This window comes from Oncorhynchus kisutch, unplaced genomic scaffold, assembly GCF_002021735.2.
Source record: "Oncorhynchus kisutch isolate 150728-3 unplaced genomic scaffold, Okis_V2 Okis02a-Okis13b_hom, whole genome shotgun sequence".
NCBI classification, from domain to species: Eukaryota; Metazoa; Chordata; class Actinopteri; order Salmoniformes; family Salmonidae; genus Oncorhynchus; species Oncorhynchus kisutch.
The window spans coordinates 13,625,864-13,643,286 of record NW_022261979.1 but is presented as its reverse complement, the minus strand read 5'-3'; the positions used below and the strand labels follow the sequence as shown (position 1 = coordinate 13,643,286).

General features: G+C 46.7%; 1 protein-coding gene across 1 annotated transcript in view; it reads left to right on the top strand.

Annotated features, from left to right (window-relative positions):
* The window catches only part of LOC116359254 (E3 ubiquitin-protein ligase RNF19A-like), an 84,691-nt gene that overhangs the window by 43,790 nt on the left and 23,478 nt on the right, over positions 1–17,423 (top strand). Inside the window, exon 3 of the mRNA XM_031811819.1 lies at positions 16,481–16,689. Within this exon, the coding sequence (XP_031667679.1) occupies positions 16,481–16,689 (209 nt within the window). The remainder of the gene's footprint in view (positions 1–16,480; positions 16,690–17,423) is intronic.

Here is a 17,423-nt window from a genome sequence, read left to right as displayed (position 1 = left end):
TTAGGGTGTTATGACACTTCATATCGATAAGGATCGTTTTAGGGTGTTATGACACTTCATATCAATAAGGATCAATAAGGATAGTTTTAGGTGTGTTATGACACTTCATATCGATAAGGATAGTTTTAGGGGTGTTATGACACTTCATATCGATAAGGATAGTTTTAGGGGTGTTATGACACTTCATATCAATAAGGATAGTTTTAGGGGTGTTATGACACTTCATATCAATAAGGATAGTTTTAGGGGTGTTATGACACTTCATATCAATAAGCATAGTTTTAGGGGTGTTTATGACACCTCATATCAATAAGGATAGTTTTAGGGGTGTTATGACACTTCATATCGATAAGGATAGTTTTAGGGGTGTTATGACACTTCATATCAATAAGGATCAATAAGGATAGTTTTAGGGGTGTTATGACACTTCATATCAATAAGGATCAATAAGGATAGTTTTAGGGGTGTTATGACACTTCATATCAATAAGGATAGTTTTAGGGTGTTATGACACTTCATATCTATAAGGATCATTAAGGATAGTTTTAGGATGTTATGACACTTCATATCAATAAGGATAGTTTTAGGGGTGTTATGACACTTCATTCATATCAATAAGGATAGTTTTAGGGGTGTTATGACACTTCATTCATATCAATAAGGATAGTTTTAGGGGTGTTATGACACTTCATATCAATAAGGATAGTTTTAGGGTGTTATGACACTTCATATCAATAAGGATAGTTTTAGGGTGTTATGACACTTCATATCAATAAGGATCACTAAGGATAGTTTTAGGGGTGTTATGACACTTCATATCGATAAGGATAGTTTTAGGGTGTTATGACACTTCATATCAATAAGGATCAATAAGGATAGTTTTAGGGGTGTTATGACACTTCATATCAATAAGGATAGTTTTAGGGTGTTATGACACTTCATATCAATAAGGATAGTTTTAGGGTGTTATGACACTTCATATCAATAAGGATAGTTTTAGGATGTTATGACACTTCATATCAATAAGGATAGTTTTAGGATGTTATGACACTTCATATCAATAAGGATAGTTTTAGGGGTGTTATAACACTTCATTCATATCAATAAGGATAGTTTTAGGGGTGTTATGACACTTCATTCATATCAATAAGGATAGTTTTAGGGGTGTTATGACACTTCATATCGATAAGGATAGTTTTAGGGTGTTATGACACTTCATATCAATAAGGATAGTTTTAGGGTGTTATGACACTTCATATCGATAAGGATAGTTTTAGGGTGTTATGACACTTCATATCAATAAGGATCAATAAGGATAGTTTTAGGGGTGTTATGACACTTCCTATCAATAAGGATAGTTCTAGGGGTGTTATGACACTTCATATCAATAAGGATCAATAAGGATAGTTTTAGGGGTGTTATGACACTTCCTATCAATAAGGATAGTTTTAGGGGTGTTATGACACTTCATATCAATAAGGATAGTTTTAGAGGTGTTATGACACTTCATATCGATAAGGATCAATAAGGATAGTTTTAGGGGTGTTATGACACTTCATATCAATAAGCATAGTTTTAGGGGTGTTTATGACACTTCCTATCAATAAGGATAGTTTTAGGGGTGTTATGACACTTCATATCGATAAGGATAGTTTTAGGGTGTTATGACACTTCATATCAATAAGGATAGTTTTAGGGTGTTATGACACTTCATATCGATAAGGATCGTTTTAGGGTGTTATGACACTTCATATCAATAAGGATCAATAAGGATAGTTTTAGGGGTGTTATGACACTTCCTATCAATAAGGATAGTTCTAGGGGTGTTATGACACTTCATATCAATAAGGATCAATAAGGATAGTTTTAGGGGTGTTATGACACTTCCTATCAATAAGGATAGTTTTAGGGGTGTTATGACACTTCATATCAATAAGGATAGTTTTAGGGGTGTTTATGACACTTCCTATCAATAAGGATAGTTTTAGGGGTGTTATGACACTTCCTATCAATAAGGATAGTTTTAGGGGTGTTATGACACTTCATTCATATCAATAAGGATAGTTTTAGGGGTGTTATGACACTTCATGTCGATAAGGATAGTTTTAGCGGTGTTATGACACCTCATATCAATAAGGATAGTTTTAGGGTGTTATGACACTTCATATCGATAAGGATAGTTTTAGGGTGTTATGACACTTCATATCAATAAGGATCAATAAGGATAGTTTTAGGGGTGTTATGACACTTCATATCAATAAGGATCAATAAGGATAGTTTTAGGGGTGTTATGACACTTCATATCAATAAGGATAGTTTTAGGGGTGTTTATGACACTTCCTATCAATAAGGATAGTTTTAGGGGTGTTTATGACACTTCCTATCAATAAGGATAGTTTTAGGGTGTTATGACACTTCATATCGATAAGGATAGTTTTAGGGTGTTATGACACTTCATATCAATAAGGATAGTTTTAGGGTGTTATGACACTTCATATCAATAAGGATAGTTTTAGGGGTGTTTATGACACTTCATATCAATAAGGATAGTTTTAGGGGTGTTTATGACACTTCCTATCAATAAGGATAGTTTTAGGGGTGTTTATGACACTTCCTATCAATAAGGATAGTTTTAGGGTGTTTATGACACTTCCTATCAATAAGGATAGTTTTAGGGGTGTTTATGACACTTCCTATCAATAAGGATAGTTTTAGGGTGTTATGACACTTCATATCGATAAGGATAGTTTTAGGGTGTTATGACACTTCATATCAATAAGGATAGTTTTAGGGTGTTATGACACTTCATATCAATAAGGATAGTTTTAGGGGTGTTCTGACACTTCATATCGATAAGGATAGTTTTAGGGGTTTTATGACACTTCATATCGATAAGGATCAATAAGGATAGTTTTAGGGGTATTCAGATACCAGGTAAAGAGAGTACATGTTCATAATTGTCTCATAACATAACTGTAGTGAGACTGTTCTGTACTACTGTCCTGTTACACCGTGCAGCTCTGTAGTGAGACTGTTCTGTACTACTGTCCTGTTACACCGTGCAGCTCTGTAGTGAGACTGTTCTGTACTACTGGCCTGTTACACCGTGCAGCTCTGTAGTGAGACTGTTCTGTACTACTGTCCTGTTACACCGTGCAGCTCTGTAGTGAGACTGTTCTGTACTACTGTCCTGTTACACCGTGCAGCTCTGTAGTGAGACTGTTCTGTATTACTGTCCTGTTACACCGTGCAGCTCTGTAGTGAGACTGTTCTGTATTACTGTCCTGTTACACCGTGCAGCTCTGTAGTGAGACTGTTCTGTACTACTGGCCTGTTACACCGTGCAGCTCTGTAGTGAGACTGTTCTGTACTACTGTCCTGTTACACCGTGCAGCTCTGTAGTGAGACTGTTCTGTACTACTGGCCTGTTACACCGTGCAGCTCTGTAGTGAGACTGTTCTGTACTACTGTGCTGTTACACCGTGCAGCTCTGTAGTGAGACTGTTCTGTACTACTGTCCTGTTACACCGTGCAGCTCTGTAGTGAGACTGTTCTGTATTACTGTCCTGTTACACCGTGCAGCTCTGTAGTGAGACTGTTCTGTACTACTGGCCTGTTACACCGTGCAGCTCTGTAGTGAGACTGTTCTGTACTACTGTCCTGTTACACCGTGCAGCTCTGTAGTGAGACTGTTCTGTACTACTGTCCTGTTACACCGTGCAGCTCTGTAGTGAGACTGTTCTGTACTACTGTCCTGTTACACCGTGCAGCTCTGTAGTGAGACTGTTCTGTACTACTGGCCTGTTACACCGTGCAGCTCTGTAGTGAGACTGTTCTGTACTACTGTGCTGTTACACCGTGCAGCTCTGTAGTGAGACTGTTCTGTACTACTGGCCTGTTACACCGTGCAGCTCTGTAGTGAGACTGTTCTGTACTACTGGCCTGTTACACCGTGCAGCTCTGTAGTGAGACTGTTCTGTACTACTGGCCTGTTACACCGTGCAGTTGAACCCGCTGCTGGTCAGAGGGGATTTGGGAACGTCAGTCCAGAGTCCAGCCTGTGGAGAGGGACTGAGAGGAGAACACACACATGTTGGAGTAGCCAGCTCTGGGAGGGAGGGGGCCAATGGTTCCAGCTGGGCTGGGTGGGGCTGTGAGTCAAGAGTAGAGGGACTGACTGAGAGGAGAACACACACATGTTGGAGTAGCCAGCTCTGGGAGGGAGGGGGCCAATGGTTCCAGCTGGGCTGGGTGGGGCTGTGAGTCAAGAGTAGAGGGCTGGAGCAGGAGAGAGACTGGCTCCACTATGGGCCAAACCCACACACTCAACCTTCCCTGTCTCCCTATGGACCAAACCCCCTACACTCAACCCTCCCTATGGACCAAACCCCCCACACTCAAGCCTCCCTGTCTCCCTATGGACTAAACCCCCCACACTCAACTCTCCCTATGGACCAAACCCCCCACACTCAAGCCTCCCTGTCTCCCTATGGACCAAACCCCCCACACTCAACCCTCCCTATGGACCAAACCCCCCACACTCAACCCTCCCTGTCTCCCTATGGACCAAACCCCCCACACCCAACCCTCCCTGTCTCCCTATGGACCAAACCCCCCACACTCAACTCTCCCTATGGACCAAACCCCCCACACTCAACCCCCCTGTCTCCCTATGAACCAAACCCCCCACACTCAACCCTCCCTATGGACCAAACCACCCACACTCAATCCTCCCTATGATCCAAACCCCCTATGAACTCAATCCTCCTTCCCTCAACCCTCCCTGTCACAAGCGTCATAATGTTATTAACATGAGCCATTAACATCCAGTTCTGCCTTTTTAAACACACATTTCCCCCCTAAACCTGCTGACTGAGTAAGAATGGACTTCGGCTGGAGCCGTGGCTGCTGTCTCTCTGTCATTGACCTGCTGGAGAGGAGAGGAAGTAGAGACGAGGCCTCACTCAGTGGTGTGAGAGGGCAGATCTATTAGCCTACTGTCTCTAAATCCATCACATTTACATTTTGACATTTTGTTGTTGTCATTTATCAGATGCTCTTATCCAGAGCGGCGTACAGAAGCAATTAGGGTGAAGTGCCTTGCTCAAGGGCACATCGATATATTTTTGTTCACCTAGCCTGCCCGTTGATTCAAACCAGCAACCTTTTGGTTACTGGCCCAACGCTCTTATCCGCTAAGCTACCTACCGCCCTATGTATTACATCGTCAGCGTGATGCTGCAGGCTGGCCTGGCTCCTATATATTACATCGTCAGCGTGATGCTGCAGGCTGGCCCGGCTCCTATATATTACATCAGTGTGATGCTGCAGGCTGGCCTGGCTCCTAAATATTACATCAGCGTGATGCTGCAGGCTGGCCCGGCTCGTCAGCGTGATGCTCCAGCCTGGCCCGGCTCCTATATATTACATTGTCAGTGTGATGCTGCAGGCTGACCCGGGTCCTATATATTACATCGTCAGCGTGATGCTGCAGCCTGGCCCGGCTCCTATATATTACATCGTCAGCGTGATGCTGCAGGCTGGCCCCTATATATTACATCGTCAGCGTAATGCTGCAGGCTGGCCTGGCTCCTATATATTACATCGTCAGCGTGATGCTGCAGGCTGGCTCCTATATATTACATCATTGTGCGTGATGCTGCAGGCTGGCCCGGCTCCTATATATTACATTGTCAGTGTGATGCTGCAGGCTGGCCTGGCTCCTATATATTACATCGTCAATGTGATGCTGCAGGCTGGCCCGGCTCCTATATATTACATTGTCAGCGTGATGCTGCAGGCTGGCCTGGCTCCTATATATTACATCAGTGTGATGCTGCAGGCTGGCCCGGCTCCTATATATTACATCAGTGTGATGCTGCAGGCTGGCCTGGCTCCTATATATTACATTGTCAACGTGATGCTGCAGGCTGGCCCGGCTCCTATATATTACATCGTCAATGTGATGCTGCAGGCTGGCCCGGCTCCTATATATTACATTGTCAGCATGATGCTGCAGGCTGGCCTGGCTCCTATATATTACATCAGTGTGATGCTGCAGGCTGGCCTGGCTCCTATATATTACATCGTCAACGTGATGCTGCAGGCTGGCCCGGCTCCTATATATTACATCGTCAACGTGATGCTGCAGGTTGGCCCGGCTCCTATATATTACATCGTCAGCGTAATGCTGCAGGCTGGCCTGGCTCCTATATATTACATCGTCAGCGTGATGCTGCAGGCTGGCTCCTATATATTACATCATTGTGCGTGATGCTGCAGGCTGGCCCGGCTCCTATATATTACATTGTCAGTGTGATGCTGCAGGCTGGCCTGGCTCCTATATATTACATCGTCAGCGTGATGCTGCAGGCTGGCCCGGCTCCTATATATTACATTGTCAGCGTGATGCTGCAGGCTGGCCTGGCTCCTATATATTACATCGTCAACGTGATGCTGCAGGCTGGCCCGGCTCCTATATATTACATCGTCAACGTGATGCTGCAGGTTGGCCCGGCTCCTATATATTACATCGTCAGCGTAATGCTGCAGGCTGGCCTGGCGCCTATATATTACATCGTTGGCATGATGCTGCGGGCTGGCCTGGCTCCTATATATTACATTGTCAGCGTGATGCTGCAGGCTGGCCTGGCTCCTATATATTACATCGTCAACGTGATGCTGCAGGCTGGCCCGGCTCCTATATATTACATCGTCAACGTGATGCTGCAGGTTGGCCCGGCTCCTATATATTACATCGTCAGCGTAATGCTGCAGGCTGGCCTGGCGCCTATATATTACATCGTTGGCATGATGCTGCGGGCTGGCCTGGCTCCTATATATTACATCGTCAGCGGGATGCTGCAGGCTGGCTCCTATATATTACATCATTGTGCGTGATGCTGCAGGCTGGCCCGGCTCCTATATATTACATTGTCAGTGTGATGCTGCAGGCTGGCCTGGCTCCTATATATTACATCGTCAGCGTGATGCTGCAGGCTGGCCCGGCTCCTATATATTACATCGTCAGCGTGATGCTGCAGGCTGGCCCGGCTCCTATATATTACATCGTCCGTGTGATGCTGCTGGCTGGCCCGGCTCCTATATATTACATCGTCAGCGTGATGCTGCAGGCTGGCCCGGCTCCTATATATTACATCGTCAGCGTGATGCTCCAGCCTGGCCCGGCTCCTATATATTACATTGTCAGTGTGATGCTGCAGGCTGGCCCGGCTCCTATATATTACATCGTCAGTGTGATGCTGCAGCCTGGCCTGGCTCCTGTATATTACATCGTCAGTGTGATGCTGCAGGCTGGCCCGGCTCCTATATATTACATCGTCAGCGTGATGCTGCAGGCTGGCCCGGCTCCTATATATTACATCGTCCGTGTGATGCTGCTGGCTGGCCCGGCTCCTATATATTACATCGTCAGCGTGATGCTGCAGGCTGGCCCGGCTCCTATATATTACATCAGTGTGATGCTGCAGGCTGGCCTGGCTCCTATATATTACATCGTCAGCGTGATGCTGCAGGCTGGCCTGGCTCCTATATATTACATTTTTAGTGTGATGCTGCAGGCTCTCTAGTTCCTCCAGTCTCTCTCCTGTCTCTATAGTTCCTCCAGTCTCTCTCCTCTGTCTCTATAGTTCCTCCAGTCTCTCTCCTCTGTCTCTCTAGTTCCCCCAGTCTCTCTCCTGTCTCTATAGTTCCTGCAGTCTCTCTCCTCTGTCTCTCTAGTTCCCCCAGTCTCTCTCCTGTCTCTATAGTTCCTCCAGTCTCTCTCCTCTGTCTCTATAGTTCCTCCAGTCTCTCTCCTCTGTCTCTATAGTTCCTCCAGTCTCTCTCCTCTGTCTCTATAGTTCCTCCAGTCTCTCTCCTCTGTCTCTATAGTTCCTCCAGTCTCTCTCCTCTGTCTCTATAGTTCCTCCAGTCTCTCTCCTCTGTCTCTATAGTTCCTCCAGTCTCTCTCCTCTGTCTCTATAGTTCCTCCAGTCTCTCTCCTCTGTCTCTATAGTTCCCCCAGTCTCTCTCCTGTCTCTATAGTTCCCCCAGTCTCTCTCCTCTGTCTCTATAGTTCCCCCAGTCTCTCTCCTCTGTCTCTCTAGTTCCTCCAGTCTGTCTCTCTAGTTCCTCCAGTCTCTCTCCTCTGTCTCTCTAGTTCCTCCAGTCTCTCTCCTCTGTCTCTATAGTTCCTCCAGTCTCTCTCCTCTGTCTCTATCGTTCCTCCAGTCTCTCTCCTCTGTCTCTATCGTTCCTCCAGTCTCTCTCCTCTGTCTCTATCGTTCCTCCAGTCTCTCTCCTCTGTCTCTCTAGTTCCTCCAGTCTCTCTCCTCTGTCTCTCTAGTTCCTCCAGTCTCTCTCCTCTGTCTCTCTAGTTCCTCCAGTCTCTCTCCTCTGTCTCTCTAGTTCCTCCAGTCTCTCTCCTCTGTCTCTATAGTTCCTCCAGTCTCTCTCCTCTGTCTCTATAGTTCCTCCAGTCTCTCTCCTCTGTCTCTCTAGTTCCTCCAGTCTCTCTCCTCTGTCTCTCTAGTTCCTCCAGTCTCTCTCCTCTGTCTCTATAGTTCCTCCAGTCTCTCTCCTGTCTCTCTAGTTCCTCCAGTCTCTCTCCTCTGTCTCTATAGTTCCTCTGTCTCTATAGTTCCTCCAGTCTCTCTCCTCTGTCTCTCTAGTTCCTCCAGTCTCTCTCCTCTGTCTCTCTAGTTCCTCCAGTCTCTCTCCTCTGTCTCTCTAGTTCCTCCAGTCTCTCTCCTCTGTCTCTATAGTTCCTCCAGTCTCTCTCCTCTGTCTTCATAGCCGTTGGTCTCTATAGTTCCTCCAGTCTCTCTCCTCTGTCTCTATAGTTTCCCCAGTCTCTCTCCTCTGTCTCTATAGTTCCCCCAGTCTCTCTCCTCTGTCTCTATAGTTCCTCCAGTCTCTCTCCTCTGTCTCTCTAGTTCCTCCAGTCTCTCTCCTCTGTCTCTCTAGTTCCTCCAGTCTCTCTCCTCTGTCTCTCTAGTTCCTCCAGTCTCTCTCCTCTGTCTCTATAGTTCCTCCAGTCTCTCTCCTCTGTCTTCATAGCCGTTGGTCTCTATAGTTCCTCCAGTCTCTCTCCTCTGTCTCTATAGTTTCCCCAGTCTCTCTCCTCTGTCTCTATAGTTCCCCCAGTCTCTCTCCTCTGTCTCTATAGTTCCTCCAGTCTCTCTCCTCTGTCTCTATAGTTCCTCCAGTCTCTCTCCTCTGTCTTCATAGTTCCTCCAGTCTCTCTCCTCTGTCTCTATAGTTCCTCCAGTCTCTCTCCTCTGTCTTCATAGCCGTTGGTCTCTATAGTTCCTCCAGTCTCTCTCCTCTGTCTCTATAGTTTCCCCAGTCTCTCTCCTCTGTCTCTATAGTTTCCCCAGTCTCTCTCCTCTGTCTCTATAGTTCCCCCAGTCTCTCTCCTCTGTCTCTATAGTTCCTCCAGTCTCTCTCCTCTGTCTCTCTAGTTCCTCCAGTCTCTCTCCTCTGTCTTTATAGCCGTTGGTCTCTCTAGTTCCCCCAGTCTCTCCCCTCTGTCTCTCTAGTTCCTCCAGTCTCTCTCCTCTGTCTCTCTAGTTCCTCCAGTCTCTCTCCTCTGTCTCTCTAGTTCCTCCAGTCTCTCTCCTCTGTCTCTCTAGTTCCTCCAGTCTCTCTCCTCTGTCTCTCTAGTTCCTCCAGTCTCTCTCCTCTGTCTCTATCGTTCCTCCAGTCTCTCTCCTCTGTCTCTATAGTTCCTCCAGTCTCTCTCCTCTGTCTCTATCGTTCAGTCCTCCTTGCTTGGCTGTTTTCAGACTGCTGCTGTTAAGTTGTTGGCAGCCACATTTCCTTTGGAACTTCCCTCAGCAGAGCTGTTAGAGCTACTCAGACATTCATCTGGCTCTTAGTGTTGACTCCTACTGCTGTTAGAGCTACTCAGACATTCATCTGGCTCTTAGTGTTGACTCCTACTGCTGTTAGAGCTACTCAGACATTCATCTGGCTCTTAGTGTTGACTCCTACTGCTGTTAGAGCTACTCAGACATTCATCTGGCTCTTAGTGTTGACTCCTACTGCTGTTAGAGCTACTCAGACATTCATCTGGCTCTTAGTGTTGACTCCTACTGCTGTTAGAGCTACTCAGACATTCATCTGGCTCTTAGTGTTGACTCCTACTGCTGTTAGAGCTACTCAGACATTCATCTGGCTCTTAGTGTTGACTCCTACTGCTGTTAGAGCTACTCAGACATTCATCTGGCTCTTAGTGTTGAATCCTCCTGCTGTTTGTTACAGTCCACGCAGTCAGTCTGGCTCTTAGTGTTGAATCCTCCTGCTGTTTGTTACAGTCCACGCAGTCAGTCTGGCTCTTAGTGTTGAATCCTACTGCTGTTTGTTACAGTCCACGCAGTCAGTCTGGCTCTTAGTGTTGAATCCTCCTGCTGTTTGTTAGTCCACGCAGTCAGTCTGGCTCTTAGTGTTGAATCCTACTGCTGTTTGTTACAGTCCACGCAGTCAGTCTGGCTTTTAGTGTTGAATCCTACTGCTGTTTGTTACAGTCCACGCAGTCAGTCTGGCTCTTAGTGTTGAATCCTACTGCTGTTTGTTACAGTCCACGCAGTCAGTCTGGCTCTTAGTGTTGAATCCTACTGCTGTTTGTTACAGTCCACGCAGTCAGTCTGGCTCTTAGTGTTGAATCCTACTGCTGTTTGTTACAGTCCACGCAGTCAGTCTGGCTCTTAGTGTTGAATCCTACTGCTGTTTGTTACAGTCCACGCAGTCAGTCTGGCTCTTAGTGTTGAATCCTCCTGCTGTTTGTTACAGTCCACGCAGTCAGTCTGGCTCTTAGTGTTGAATCCTACTGCTGTTTGTTACAGTCCACGCAGTCAGTCTGGCTCTTAGTGTTGAATCCTACTGCTGTTTGTTACAGTCCACGCAGTCAGTCTGGCTCTTAGTGTTGAATCCTACTGCTGTTTGTTACAGTCCACGCAGTCAGTCTGGCTCTTAGTGTTGACTCCTACTGCTGTTAGAGCTACTCAGACATTCATCTGGCTCTTAGTGTTGACTCCTACTGCTGTTAGAGCTACTCAGACATTCATCTGGCTCTTAGTGTTGACTCCTACTGCTGTTCGAGCTACTCAGACATTCATCTGGCTCTTAGTGTTGAATCCTACTGCTGTTTGTTACAGTCCACGCAGTCAGTCTGGCTCTTAGTGTTGAATCCTACTGCTGTTTGTTACAGTCCACGCAGTCAGTCTGGCTCTTAGTGTTGAATCCTACTGCTGTTTGTTACAGTCCACGCAGTCAGTCTGGCTCTTAGTGTTGAATCCTACTGCTGTTTGTTACAGTCCACGCAGTCAGTCTGGCTCTTAGTGTTGAATCCTACTGCTGTTTGTTACAGTCCACGCAGTCAGTCTGGCTCTTAGTGTTGAATCCTACTGCTGTTTGTTACAGTCCACGCAGTCAGTCTGGCTCTTAGTGTTGAATCCTACTGCTGTTTGTTACAGTCCACGCAGTCAGTCTGGCTCTTAGTGTTGAATCCTCCTGCTGTTTGTTACAGTCCACGCAGTCAGTCTGGCTCTTAGTGTTGAATCCTACTGCTGTTTGTTACAGTCCACGCAGTCAGTCTGCCTCTTAGTGTTGAATCCTCCTGCTGTTTGTTACAGTCCACGCAGTCAGTCTGGCTCTTAGTGTTGAATCCTACTGCTGTTTGTTACAGTCCACGCAGTCAGTCTGGCTCTTAGTGTTGAATCCTACTGCTGTTTGTTACAGTCCACGCAGTCAGTCTGCCTCTTAGTGTTGAATCCTCCTGCTGTTTGTTACAGTCCACGCAGTCAGTCTGGCTCTTAGTGTTGAATCCTACTGCTGTTTGTTACAGTCCACGCAGTCAGTCTGGCTCTTAGTGTTGAATCCTACTGCTGTTTGTTACAGTCCACGCAGTCAGTCTGGCTCTTAGTGTTGAATCCTACTGCTGTTTGTTACAGTCCACGCAGTCAGTCTGGCTCTTAGTGTTGAATCCTACTGCTGTTTGTTACAGTCCACGCAGTCAGTCTGGCTCTTAGTGTTGAATCCTACTGCTGTTTGTTACAGTCCACGCAGTCAGTCTGGCTCTTAGTGTTGAATCCTACTGCTGTTTGTTACAGTCCACGCAGTCAGTCTGGCTCTTAGTGTTGAATCCTCCTGCTGTTTGTTACAGTCCACGCAGTCAGTCTGGCTCTTAGTGTTGAATCCTCCTGCTGTTTGTTACAGTCCACGCAGTCAGTCTGGCTCTTAGTGTTGAATCCTCCTGCTGTTTGTTACAGTCCACGCAGTCAGTCTGCCTCTTAGTGTTGAATCCTCCTGCTGTTTGTTACAGTCCACGCAGTCAGTCTGGCTCTTAGTGTTGAATCCTCCTGCTGTTTGTTACAGTCCACGCAGTCAGTCTGGCTCTTAGTGTTGAATCCTACTGCTGTTTGTTACAGTCCACGCAGTCAGTCTGGCTCTTAGTGTTGAATCCTACTGCTGTTTGTTACAGTCCACGCAGTCAGTCTGGCTCTTAGTGTTGAATCCTACTGCTGTTTGTTACAGTCCACGCAGTCAGTCTGGCTCTTAGTGTTGAATCCTACTGCTGTTTGTTACAGTCCACGCAGTCAGTCTGGCTCTTAGTGTTGAATCCTCCTGCTGTTTGTTACAGTCCACGCAGTCAGTCTGGCTCTTAGTGTTGAATCCTCCTGCTGTTTGTTACAGTCCACGCAGTCAGTCTGGCTCTTAGTGTTGAATCCTACTGCTGTTTGTTACAGTCCACGCAGTCAGTCTGGCTCTTAGTGTTGAATCCTACTGCTGTTTGTTACAGTCCACGCAGTCAGTCTGGCTCTTAGTGTTGAATCCTACTGCTGTTTGTTACAGTCCACGCAGTCAGTCTGGCTCTTAGTGTTGAATCCTACTGCTGTTTGTTACAGTCCACGCAGTCAGTCTGGCTCTTAGTGTTGAATCCTACTGCTGTTTGTTACAGTCCACGCAGTCAGTCTGGCTCTTAGTGTTGAATCCTACTGCTGTTTGTTACAGTCCACGCAGTCAGTCTGGCTCTTAGTGTTGAATCCTACTGCTGTTTGTTACAGTCCACGCAGTCAGTCTGGCTCTTAGTGTTGAATCCTACTGCTGTTTGTTACAGTCCACGCAGTCAGTCTGGCTCTTAGTGTTGAATCCTACTGCTGTTTGTTACAGTCCACGCAGTCAGTCTGGCTCTTAGTGTTGAATCCTCCTGCTGTTTGTTACAGTCCACGCAGTCAGTCTGGCTCTTAGTGTTGAATCCTCCTGCTGTTTGTTACAGTCCACGCAGTCAGTCTGGCTCTTAGTGTTGAATCCTCCTGCTGTTTGTTACAGTCCACGCAGTCAGTCTGCCTCTTAGTGTTGAATCCTCCTGCTGTTTGTTACAGTCCACGCAGTCAGTCTGGCTCTTAGTGTTGAATCCTCCTGCTGTTTGTTACAGTCCACGCAGTCAGTCTGGCTCTTAGTGTTGAATCCTACTGCTGTTTGTTACAGTCCACGCAGTCAGTCTGGCTCTTAGTGTTGAATCCTACTGCTGTTTGTTACAGTCCACGCAGTCAGTCTGGCTCTTAGTGTTGAATCCTACTGCTGTTTGTTACAGTCCACGCAGTCAGTCTGGCTCTTAGTGTTGAATCCTACTGCTGTTTGTTACAGTCCACGCAGTCAGTCTGGCTCTTAGTGTTGAATCCTACTGCTGTTTGTTACAGTCCACGCAGTCAGTCTGGCTCTTAGTGTTGAATCCTACTGCTGTTTGTTACAGTCCACGCAGTCAGTCTGGCTCTTAGTGTTGAATCCTACTGCTGTTTGTTACAGTCCACGCAGTCAGTCTGGCTCTTAGTGTTGAATCCTTCTGCTGTTTGTTACAGTCCACGCAGTCAGTCTGGCTCTTAGTGTTGAATCCTCCTGCTGTTTGTTACAGTCCACGCAGTCAGTCTGGCTCTTAGTGTTGAATCCTACTGCTGTTTGTTACAGTCCACGCAGTCAGTCTGGCTCTTAGTGTTGAATCCTACTGCTGTTTGTTACAGTCCACGCAGTCAGTCTGCCTCTTAGTGTTGAATCCTACTGCTGTTTGTTACAGTCCACGCAGTCAGTCTGGCTCTTAGTGTTGAATCCTCCTGCTGTTTGTTACAGTCCACGCAGTCAGTCTGGCTCTTAGTGTTGAATCCTCCTGCTGTTTGTTACAGTCCACGCAGTCAGTCTGGCTCTTAGTGTTGAATCCTACTGCTGTTTGTTACAGTCCACGCAGTCAGTCTGGCTCTTAGTGTTGAATCCTACTGCTGTTTGTTACAGTCCACGCAGTCAGTCTGGCTCTTAGTGTTGAATCCTCCTGCTGTTTGTTACAGTCCACGCAGTCAGTCTGGCTCTTAGTGTTGAATCCTCCTGCTGTTTGTTACAGTCCACGCAGTCAGTCTGGCTCTTAGTGTTGAATCCTCCTGCTGTTTGTTACAGTCCACGCAGTCAGTCTGGCTCTTAGTGTTGAATCCTCCTGCTGTTTGTTACAGTCCACGCAGTCAGTCTGGCTCTTAGTGTTGAATCCTACTTACAAAATCTACCAGCCGCTCACATTTTTTAAAAAATAAATAAATATTTGTTTGCCCATAATTACATCAAAAAACAACAAACTTTACAACAAGAAAACAATAATGTATTAGTAAGAAGACCATGTTCAGTTGCCCAGAGGTAACGGAACCGCTCGAGGTCGAGGCGCGTGTGTGTGTGTGTGTGTGTGTGTGTGTGAGAGAGAGATTAGGGAACTGACTGAGGCGTCGCGTTCACAATCAGTTGAAGCAGCAGACTCAAACTAACATGGCAAAAACAACCGAGCTTGTGTACACAAAGTAAATATCCAAGAAACACGAGGACAAAGTCTCACCTTGTAAACTTTCCAGTAAATTAGACCAACATTTAAGGCTTGTGTGTGTGTGCAGCGTCTCCATAAAATGAATCTATCATTGCTCACAGCTCCTGTCAGGCAGCGTTGCTGTGTGAGGTGGGGATCTAGGATCTGTATTTCTATGTGCAATCAGCATCTATGAAACAAAACGGCAGAAACACTTTGAAAACAGACAGTGAGACAAAGATACAGCATTCTAACCTGACTCACGTGTGTTCATACATTATTTGTTGTCTGTTTTTATACGTAGTGCCTTGCAAATTGACCCCCCCGTCAACGTGGCTGGTGAAACAGACAGTCTTAACGGCCAATCGCTAAACTGACCCGTATTTGACGGGTGTTAAATGTTATGACCTGCCTCTGATCCAGCCTGGAGACTTTCTGATAGGCTGTTGTCTTTCTGGACAGGTGAGAACGACTGATCCGTTCTCATCGAAGCCACAAAGTTCAGGGCTGACCGTGGTACTGCAGGCTAGCTCAGTGCTGCCTCCCTCTCATTGAATAACTCCAGTTGAAGGCCGACCAGGGTACTGCAGGCTAGCTCAGTGCTGCCCCCCTCTCATTGAATAACTCCAGTTGAAAGACCAGGGTACTGCAGGCTAGCTCAGTGCTGCCCCCTCTCATTGAATAACTCCAGTTGAAGGTCGACCGTGGTACTGCAGGCTAGCTCAGTGCTGCCCCCTCATTTAATAACTCCAGTTGAAGGTCGACCAGGGTACTGCAGGGTAGCTCAGTGCTGCCCCCTCTCATTTAATAACTCCAGTTGAAGGTCGACCAGGGTACTGCAGGCTAGCTCAGTGCTGCCCCCCTCTCATTGAATAACTCCAGTTGAAGGTCGACCGTGGTACTGCAGGCTAGCTCAGTGCTGCCCCCTCTCATTTAATAACTCCAGTTGAAGGTCGACCGTGGTACTGCAGACTTTGTTAGCAGAAAACAGGATCCCCCCCATTATAGTGAAGAAGAAAATGGCCATCTTCATGGTCAATCTTTTGTGTGAATAAATACACATTTCAAAGACAATCATGGTGCCAATAACTGCTTCTAATACACCAGATGTATGTCCTTGCATTGATTGTTTTCAAAATTGCACACAGAAGTTCTAGTTCTGCAGTACCCTGGTCGGCCTTCAACCAGAGTTATTCAATGAGAGGGGGCAGCACTGAGCTAGCCTGCAGTACCCTGGTCGGCCTTCAACCAGAGTTATTCAATGAGAGGGGGGCAGCACTGAGCTAGCCTGCAGTACCCTGGTCGGCCTTCAACCAGAGTTATTCAATGAGAGGGGGGCAGCACTGAGCTAGTCTGCAGTACCCTGGAGAGAGCGAGAGAGGCAGGCAGGGGACCACTGTCTGAGGGTCCTGTCTGAGGGTTCTCAGGGAAAGAGAGAGAGAGAGGCAGACAGGCAGGGGACAACTGTCTGGGCTGAATTAGTACAAGCTATATTTTTTGGAAGCTGAATGAATGAACATCGCTAGAAACAGGGGGTGTTCTGACGACTCAGGCAGAGACTCCTGGACATTGAGCACAGAGAGCGTTGTCCCTTTCTGTCCTGGAAGATAGAACCCTGACCTGTTTCTCCCTCTGGTTTTGTAGGTATGCAGTCATTGCCTTTGGCTGTGCCAGCTGTCCTAAGATCACGTGTGGGCGTGAGGGGTGTGGCACGGAGTTCTGTTACCACTGTAAACAGCTGTGGCACCCCAACCAGACGTGTGATGCCGCCCGGCAGCAGAGAGCCCAGAGCCTGAGGCTACGCACCTTCAGCTCCTCGTCTCTTAGCTACAGCCAGGAGAGTGGTGCTGCAGGTAACACATACACACACACAAGATGATAAACGCGCGCACAAGATGATCAACGCGCGCACAAGATGATCAACACGCACTCCAGTTTAGGTTTAAGAGAGAGAAACACACTCCAGTTGAGGTTTAGGTCTAAGAGAAACACACTCCAGTTGAGGTTTAAGAGAGAGAAACACTCCAGTTGAGGTTTAGGTCTAAGAGAGAGAAACACACTCCAATTGAGGTTTAGGTCTAAGAGCGAGAAACACACTCCAGTTGAGGTTTAGGTCTAAGAGAGAGAAACACACTCTAGTTGAGGTTTAGGTCTAAGAGAGAGAAACACACTCCAGTTGAGGTCTAAGAGAGAGAAACACACTCCAGTTGAGGTCTAAGAGAGAGAAACACACTCCAGTTGAGGTCTAAGAGAGAGAAACACACTCCAGTTGAGGTCTAAGAGAGAGAAACACACTCCAGTTGAGGTCTAAGAGAGAGAAACACACTCCAGTTGAGGTCTAAGAGAGAAACACACTCCAGTTGAGGTCTAGGAGAGAGAAACACACTCCAGTTGAGGTCTAGGAGAGAGAAACACACTCCAGTTGAGGTCTAGGAGAGAGAAACACACTCCAGTTGAGGTTTAGGTCTAAGAGAGAGAAACACACTCCAGTTGAGGTTTAGGTCTAAGAGAGAGAAACACACTCCAGTTGAGGTTTAGGTCTAAGAGAGAGAAACACACTCCAGTTGAGGTTTAGGTCTAAGAGAGA